This window comes from Fulmarus glacialis, unplaced genomic scaffold, assembly GCF_000690835.1.
Source record: "Fulmarus glacialis isolate BGI_N327 unplaced genomic scaffold, ASM69083v1 scaffold37430, whole genome shotgun sequence".
Taxonomy (NCBI): Eukaryota; Metazoa; Chordata; class Aves; order Procellariiformes; family Procellariidae; genus Fulmarus; species Fulmarus glacialis.
The window spans coordinates 1-8930 of record NW_009187851.1 but is presented as its reverse complement, the minus strand read 5'-3'; the positions used below and the strand labels follow the sequence as shown (position 1 = coordinate 8930).

General features: G+C 44.0%; 1 protein-coding gene across 1 annotated transcript in view; it reads left to right on the top strand.

The window, feature by feature from the left end:
• Positions 1-7935, top strand: part of LOC104075864 (forkhead box protein N3) — a gene marked incomplete at its 3' end in the record, with an annotated part of 26788 nt that extends 18853 nt beyond the window's left edge. Inside the window, exon 2 of the mRNA XM_009576524.1 lies at positions 7799-7935. Within this exon, the coding sequence (XP_009574819.1) occupies positions 7799-7935 (137 nt within the window). The remainder of the gene's footprint in view (positions 1-7798) is intronic.
• Positions 7936-8930: the final 995 nt, after the last annotated feature.

Below are 8930 nucleotides of genomic sequence, written 5' to 3'. Positions count from 1 at the left end.
AGAGAAATGATAGTAAAAATTATGTATCTCTGAACTTAGCGTAGAAATGGGACACAGGCAGAGTAGAGTATGTGTCTGTAAGTGGCAGAAATAATTTGTGTGTTGGTAGATGTGTGGTAACGCTGAGGTCTCTGTTGCAGGAGGACGGTTTTTCTTCAGCGCGTGCGTGTGGCAGGTGACAGGGATCTGTTGAGGCTGCAGATCAGGGCTCGGGACAGAGCACAGCTTTGTTTCCCTAAAGAGCTCAGGGACACTTGGAAACCCCACATCCAGGCAGCCTCTCAAATAATTTATCAAAGTGCCTGTTTTTCCCCCTCAATTCATCGTGCGAACCAATATTAAATACTAAGCAAGGAAAAACCCTACGTTATAGGGGGAAATGGTGCAAATCCATTAGCTTTTGTCAGGTCTTCCTTATTTCTATTTTTATTTGTCACTGCTAATGGATTTAGTGCAACCTACTCCCTCCCACCCGTCTCTACTAGCTGTTAACCCCTTCCCCTGGAAATTCACTCACTGGCTTATTTCATCTTTAATACACTAGTAGGCAAAAAAATGACCTGCAAACCTTTAGCACAGATATAAGTGTTGAATAATTTTTTGAATATCTGTTGGGTGAAGGGTTGTGTTTTAAAATTGTCACTAGGTTTTCATATACAATATAACTATATGTTTGTAAGAAAAGGCAATTTGTGTCTTTCCTAATTGGATAATCTAGATAACATGAAGAGTATCAGATGACCAGTGGGTATTTAAATGAGTGCCCCTCTGACATGAAATTAGCACATCCCACTAAATGGGCTATTGGTCTGGATTCTCAGGGATTTTTTTTCTTTTTTCTTTTGTCTTTGACTTTATAGGTGACCTTGAGCACTTCTTTTTTTATTCTTTTGTTTCTGTGTCTTCTCAATTTTCGTTTCAGTAGAGTAGGGATAATTACACTTTCCGTGTATAAACAGAAATTCTATAGGCTGAAACAGCATTATTAATGCTACTCGGTACCTAATCTCCCTCAAGTATGCCGTGTGACAGCCCGTCATGCTGACAGGCTTGTCTTCTGGGCTCTCCTGCCTTCCCATCCCAGTCTCCCTGCCTCTGATCTTGCACTTTGTTCTTCCCTAGCAGTGTCACAGCATCTCTTTCTTCTTCAGTGCCTGGACTTCACCTAGCCTGGGGAGGCTTTGGGGAACATCTGGGGTTGCTCGGCACTAGCATGAAACAACATATTACTACTTTATATAGGAGCGAGGCGTTGTTTAAAGGCAGTTAACGATACTGCTTTCTTCAGTTGCTTGCAGGATTTCCATATGGTAGTCTAATAGCTTTGTAGGGTGGTTTGCATATAAAGTCAACAGGGAGATATTTAACAGGCTAAATGTGACTCTTGGAGTCGGCTGACATAATGCAACACCTCCTGAGCCTGTTAGAGGAGTCCTTTTATGATGAGAGCAGTGGGAAGCTAATGTGGTGTAGCAGATCCACTGCAAGCTGTAGGCAATAGTATTGTGTGAGCTTACCTGTACTAGTGGACATACAGCTGCTGGTGTGCTGGAGGAGCAGTGGAGGAGCTAGAGGGAGGAGCAGTGGACCAGCTGTGCCCATGGTGTCACCTGGTAGTGGGTCACCGTGACTGAAATAACAATAGAGAATTGTTCCAGACCCAGTGTTGAAGTGCCCCTTGTGGGATCACGAGCCTGGACTCCAGGGACATGCCTTGGGTTGGTAGTCTTTGGCGGCAGGTCGGACTTGCTGGGTGTCTAGGTCACACACTAGAAGATGTTTCTGACTTCTCTGTAGTCATGGGAAGGAGTGCCAAGGTAAAAAATTACTTAAAAGCCCATTAATGCCTTCATTGGCGTAAAACCCGAACTGTCCACACAGTCACTCCTGTGCTGTCTCAGAGCCATTGCCATGAGATGTTACCCACCATTTCTTTGCTCCACTTGGGGCAGGTGGACAAGGCCATAGGACCTGTGCCTGTGGCTCTACTTATGGGATGCTCTTTGGGGGTCTGTTCTCTCTCATACCTTATGCACAGAAATCTATTCTGATCTAAAATGATTATTTTTTCAGATTTTGGTCCTGGCTGTAGTTACTCAAGCGGTTGTTGTAAATTCTGTGGTGACATCATGGATATTTCTATCATCCAATTCTTTTTTTGAAATTTGCATTTCAAAAACTGGTTCACTAAAGCTTGATCCTAGAGAAATGCTTCTTTGCTCACATGGCATACTTGGACAGCTATAGAAGCTGTACAGCATTCCCGTGGATAAACTTGAAGCAAACCCTTCACACGAATTTGCCAATAAGGCTGCTGTTGCAGGTTAACTGGGCACAGGATGCTCAGGATAAATATTTCTTTAGAGTAAGAACCTTTGATACCCAGTAATCTCTCCACTATTACTTGCAAAGAGGTCATTTGCTGTAACAATAGTCGGTTTCATCCATGCTGAGAGCAAACCCTTAGATCAGTAATGGTGAATACTGACACCAAAAGGTTCCTCATCACTGAGGAAAGTGTCATTAGTGTTATTTGCAGGTCCTGTGTTAATGACTGCAACAACTCACACTGAGCTAGGCAGGGGACTGATAAGTCACAGTGGTGTGATTTCAAGATTTGTTAGCTTGGGACTGCAGATGCCAGTTGGAAATGCCCTTTTTTCGAGTAATAGGAATTTTCTGCTTTTTCTGCTTGTTTTTACAGTTCTTGAAGCACCCTTGTAATCAACATGGCATAGTTCTCAAAGGTTGTGTACATCTACACCACTTCAGCCTGGGTAGCTGTCATATGCCTAATTCATATTGCTGACAGTTTGGCTTCAGGAGAGTCTAGCCATGGCGACTCCTTGCCTCTTGGATTGGTAGTAGAGAAGAAAAAGGACAGATCTACTTAGTGGGGAGTTGCTGGCTTGGTTTCAGTTTTGTTCGTTTGTTTAAAGTAGCAAGGTCCTTAACTCAGAGAGTTCAGTTTCATGATTCTCAGCTTGCTGGTGTAGCCTGGGTGCCTGTGCAGAGCTGTGCGGTCACTCACACACTCGTGGGTCTCTTGTTTCAGTTCCTCTCCTCCCAGCCTACCTGGCTTCCCCAGCCCCCATGCATCTGTGCCCAGCATCTCGTGTGTCGCTGGTCTTGGCTGCACGGCTCTCCTGGTCTTTCCTTCAGGGCCATGTCTGCCAGTCTCGCTGCCAGCTCAGCCAGCTCTCCCATGTATGCCTGCTCTCTGTCACGCCCTTTTTCCTGTTCCTCTTCCGAGCTGCTTTGTGTCCAGCCAGAGTCCTGGTTTTCCTTTCTCGATGTGCTGTTGCAAGAGATGCGTCGGGGTGTCACCACGGCTCCTGCTGCAGAAGGGGAGAGCTCCCATTCCCCTCCCTGGCTCCCCGCATCCATGCTGCTTTGCAGCAGTGCTGGGTGCTCATCAGACCCTTCATGTGAGCCAGCTTAATGAGTTTAAATGACATAAAATTGTGCCAGCAAAATAGTCTTCTTCGAGGAGAATGACTGAAACGGGTTTGTGGAAGAAGGGCCAGGCACATGCAAGAGGGCGGGGAGGAGAACAGTGCAGCAAGGACCAGGGAAGCAGCAGCTCAGACCCCTCCATCCACTACATCCCTTTTGGGGAATGTTCCCTTAGGGGTCTATTCCCTTAGGGACCCTCTCGGTGGTGATGCTGCTCTGAGAGATGTGGGTGCCTGGAGCTGCTCATCCCTGGTTTCAGCGCAGTCCCGTGCGGATTCAAAGCGAACGTGTAACCAGAGCTTCAGAAGGTACAATTTGGAATTGCCAGCATCCCTCTGCACCTGCATATTTTGCCGTTCCTGATTCTGCTCTTTTCCCAAAGCTTTATTTTGGGCAGACTGTTTGTATGGCAATGAAAAGAGCAAGCCTGGAAAAAAAGTGGCGTTCCTAACACATTTCAAGTCTGTGCTAAAATAACCAGGGAACAAAATTCCTCAAATAAACATTTGCCAGAATTTTTATATAGACAGGGTATGTATTTTTTCCCAGTCATTGGTCTTGGAAAGAGCTCAATGCACAATTTTTTTTTATTGAGCTTTGGGCAGACGATAGGTGATATGTAAGGCCAGGCAGTTAGTTGCGAGGTATATGGAAGCAAAATCTTTATAATGAAGAGTTTTAATAGTGGATATGCTCTTATCCCTAACTATAACAACTGAAAGAGCTGACAAGCAGCATTTTAATTCTTTTATTTTTAAATTTCAAACTTTTTTTCAATTCTACTAAAAGATGATCAAACATTTTTGTTTGGATCCTAATAGGTTGTATAAAGTAGGATTTTAAAACTTTTATATGCAGTCCATTGGGAGAAAAAACAATTGGACACTGAGTGTATCATGTAGCTTTTAATGGCAATGCACTGGTTTTAATTGTCGGGGGGAAATCAGATTTGTATATTTGAGATATGAGAAAGAGCAAATAATAAGTTGGGATTTAGTACACAATATCCTGATACAATCTACATATATATTAAGTAACAGAAAAAGGCATAACAATTTCTTAACAGAAAAGATAATCAGGAATTCTTTTAAAGAAAAAGTGTTGTCATAAGCTTTTATGGGGTAACTTCTATACATTGCTTTCTCTCCCCATTAGTACCTCTGAAATAGCCTACCTGTAACTATAGTCTACTCTTGGACAAGGTGAAAGGGACTTGTAGTAACACTCCCCTTTTTTTTAATAACCTTAAACACGGATACAGAAGCAGTAACCTCTGATCGGCAGGAGTGAGGGAGGGAGGTGGCTGTGCCTGGCCCTGGGAGGAGGTGGTGGTGTGTCGGGAGGTCTGAGAGCACTCCAGTGCCGAGACGATCAGGGGGCTGTTATCCACTCCTCAGTCACTTGTTGCCTGGGAGACAAATGTAATCCAGGGATTTTTTTTTCCCCTTCCTTACTGGTTTTTGATTGGAGCCACTATTGACTTCTGGCTTGGAGGAGATGTAGTGAAGCAGCACGCCAAGTGTCATAAGATGGAAATTAATCACTAACCGATGGGTCTGAGTTCCAATGGTTTTCTTTCCCATGATTGCTCTGTATATGGGAAGACTAATGACACGTTTAAACAGACAGTTAAGGAAGCTCTTCACACCTCTGACAGTCAAGGATTCTTAACCTATGACACTTCAGTTTTCTTTTTATTTCTGCTCTCTTCTGCGATTGTGGCAAAACAAAAGTAACTATCTTAAAAAAGGAACTTTGCATGGTTGGAGATCTTTGCCTTAAATTGCATTTGTATTTGCTTCTAAACTGTAAGTCAGCTCAGTTGCTGTGAAAATATAGCAAATCTGCCTTCCCAGTGTTTCTTTTAACAAGGAGTATAATTCTTCTCAATACTTTTTGTGTGAGAGAGTTTCTGTTTGTCAGTGAGATTATTTTTGGCTTTTGCAAGAATATGGGCAAGCCAAACAAATTTAGCTTAACAGTAATGAAAGGTTTTGAAGTTACTCTTCAGTAGTGACTTCATCTTGTAAGGCCCTCAACTTGAACTAACTTCGATGGGTTTTGGGGGTAATCTGTTCCAGGTAGATGAAAAGTCTGTCTTGGAAATAAATGAAGAAACAGAGAAGTTTGAAAACAGTATGTTGTGTTCCAGCAAGTACAAATAAGGTAGATGGTATTTAAGTGTAGCGCTTTTTTTAAGCTTATCCCATGCTGTAAGGAGTAAGGAATCCAGCAAAGGTTTTCTCCTGAAAAACGTTCCTAGTTTTGCATGTTGCTTGCTTAAAAGGAAATTTTATGTTCTTCTTGCTCTGGCTCTTGGATGGAGCGTGGAAGTGGAATTTGAGAGGTTTGGATTCTATTTTTGACTCTGTTCTTTGCCTAAAAAGTCACTTACTAGGCTTATCATGTCAAGTCTCTGGCTCATTGTCTCATGTTTAAAAGAGGGCTAAACATAACAGTCTCCTTTTTGCAAACTGGTTTGAGATGTGTGGTGCGCAGCTTCCACCACTGACACTGGCAGTGGATCTTTCAGTCATCTGCTGTAGTGCTTTACCAAGATGAAAGCCCCAGAGTCTTGCTTGTTCTCTCTCTGTGGCCCCTTGAATCTTGGGATTTTTGGCCATGCAAGGGCTGCGCTTCACCTTGAGAGCTGGAGGATGTTTCCCCTTAGGCTGTTCAGGGGTCTTCTGGTAGGGTGCCCTTAGGAAGCAAGGGGAGAGATGTGCTTGAATCCTGCCATCCTGAAGAGGCTTGACCCCATGCTCCCGGTTCCACCAGAGCGGCATGCAGAAGATGGTTTCTTCTTCATCCCCTCCAGCAGATGTGCTTGTTTCTGAAAGAAAGCGGTTGTGGCTCCTGCGGGTTGTGGCAGCCCCTCTCCTTTTCTTTCAAGCCAAGTCTCATGCAGTGATGTGAACTTGCTTAGATGCTCCCACACAGCCATCCAGTGACGTTGAGGAAAATTTTTCTTTTTCATTTTTCTGTTTTTTGGGGGGAGAATTTAGTGCAGATTTGCTGTCTTTAAGTTTGGAAGGAGGTCTGTAAGCACTTTGCACATTGTACTGTGTATCCTAAAGCTGTCTATGAGGCAGAGGAACGCTTAGGAGTTGGTAGGGCTCCACAAAGATTACAAGTTTTCAAAAGGAGACAAGTGTCTGGTTTTGGTCTCCCTTGTGGCTCTAGAAAATAATATCCCACTTTTGGTGTGATTTTTTGTGTGTGCGTGTTTGTTCTTCGACGCATGAAACTGAGAGCCTTGCTCCGCTGATAGAAGTTGGAGTTGAGAAAAGGGATGGTCCGGGGTCGAAAAGCAGCTAGAGGTGTTAGCGCAGCCCCCCCACCTGTTCCAGAAAACGTCAACTTTTACAAAAAGTCTTATCATAATGCCTTGAAAGCCTGCCAGTGGAGTTCAGTCAGTAACGGTGTTTGTTTTTACGTATGCTCAAGCAGATCAAGGCTGCTCCTGAGCTATCGTTTTGTATGCTTTCATCGTGGAGCCAAGAGAAAGTTGTTTTTCTGTTTGTTTGAGAACAATTCAAAATATCTGCACCCTGACCTCTGATGGGATTGAGACAAGAACTGAAATTGCACTGCTTCTAACTGCAGAATAAATACTGAGTTTTAGTGTAGTCTTCACATTACAGATTGACTGCTTGAGTTGCTCCGTGTGTCCAGAAAGGATAATTACAGTAACTGTTGTTTTAACAGATCACAATTTCACAACACCCTTAAATGGTTTAAACTCTTGATTATACTGTGGGCTTTTTTTTTGTTTGTTTTGGGTTTTTTGGGTATTTGTTTTCCCCTTAGGGGAGAAAAGATGATTAATTTCCTCTTGTAGTATAATGGCACTGATGTCATGTGGTTGAAGGATTAAGTCCTTTTATTTTTAAAACAGTTGCTAGGGTGTTTAAACCCCTCCTTTTTAGCCCTGTTTCTTGTTAGCATAACAGCAAAAGGAAAAGAAACTCACTTTCAAAAAGAATCTACTTTTCTTCAAAGTTTCCATGTAACAGTAACTGTAGCTTATTTTTCCAATATGGGGTGATGGGGAAATAGCCAGATATTATTAAGTCGTGTTAACTAGTAACAAGAAGGGGGGGTGGGGTGGAAAGCAAACAAACATTCATTCTTACTTTTTCCCCCCCAGAAGTCTGATTTAAATCATACAGTCGCAAAATGTTATTAATGGAGCAATAATCTCTGGCAAGAAAACTATGTTCTCTTCTGTCAGACAAAAAACCCAAACCCACTGCTTTTCCTGACAAATACTGCTAAATAAATAAGGCTATGCCATTAGATCAAATATTTGATTTTTTTTTTAATTCTTTTTTCTTTGCAGAGTATTGGAAAGGGGTCCTTGTGGTGTATAGACCCAGAATATAGACAAAATCTTATTCAGGCTTTGAAAAAGACACCCTATCACCCATATTCGCATGTGTTCAATACACCTCCCACATCTCCTCAGGCATATCAAAGGTAAGAACTAGATGCATTTTACAACTCTAAATGTTTTCATCCGGTGTTGCGTATGAATCTTGGGTAAGATGTTAAATGTGATTAAGCGATGCAGTTTGGAAACATGATAACGAAGAAAGCCCAGGAGCGCTGGCGGCAGCCTGGCCTTGCTCAGCGTGCGTCCGGGACGCCTTACCTGCCCGTCCCCCTGCGCGGCGGCAGCGAGTCCCCGGAGCGGAGCTTGCAGTCCTGCTCCCGCGTGAGCCACAGAGCCTTTCGGCAAAAGAACACCTGAAATTAAAATGCATGTAAGCAAACGGGCAGCTCTGAAGTGTCTGCTTATCCCCTTTGCAGTAGGTGAACACACCGTACCCTCAGTCCGAGGAGATGGGCTAGTTTTTTTCCCCTAAGCGTGCTGTGGGGCCTGTGTTGCCCGTGCAACCGTCAGGTCTCCAGGCGAGCCCCGCGCCCGGGTGACTTCAACAGCCTTTGTTGTAGTTACGCGCTCCCTGCACCAACTGCCTGCCCTCCAGGTTATCCCAAGGGGCGTGGGGGAGAGCAGTAGCCATTCTTCTGTCTTGCTTCAGTGAAAAAGGCATGGGGCAGGTTTTTTCATTTGTTTTGCGTTTGTTTTTGATCTGGCCATTGCTTATGACTAACGTTAGCGAAGGAGGAGAGATAATCTATGACTGACATCTGCCAAGCGGGGAAGCAAACACTGGGTTTTGACACAACTGGTTTCTCCTCGCTAGTGATACTGCAGTTATTTTCTTCACTTTTTCCAAACGTGGCAGCATGTCATGGCTGGGTCAGAAATGCTGGTCATGGCCAGCGCTGTACCGCACCCCACGAAATCAGGAAGGTGTCCTTAACCAGCTGTAGCAGGGGTCAGCAGCATCACCAGGACTAAGAAGTGACTGTGAGCCCCATGGCTCTTGTGGGGCTTGGGCGGGGGGTTGGTTATTTTTTTTTCCGGAGCAGTTTCAGCGTTTGTGCTGAGGCGTGGCGGAAGGGGC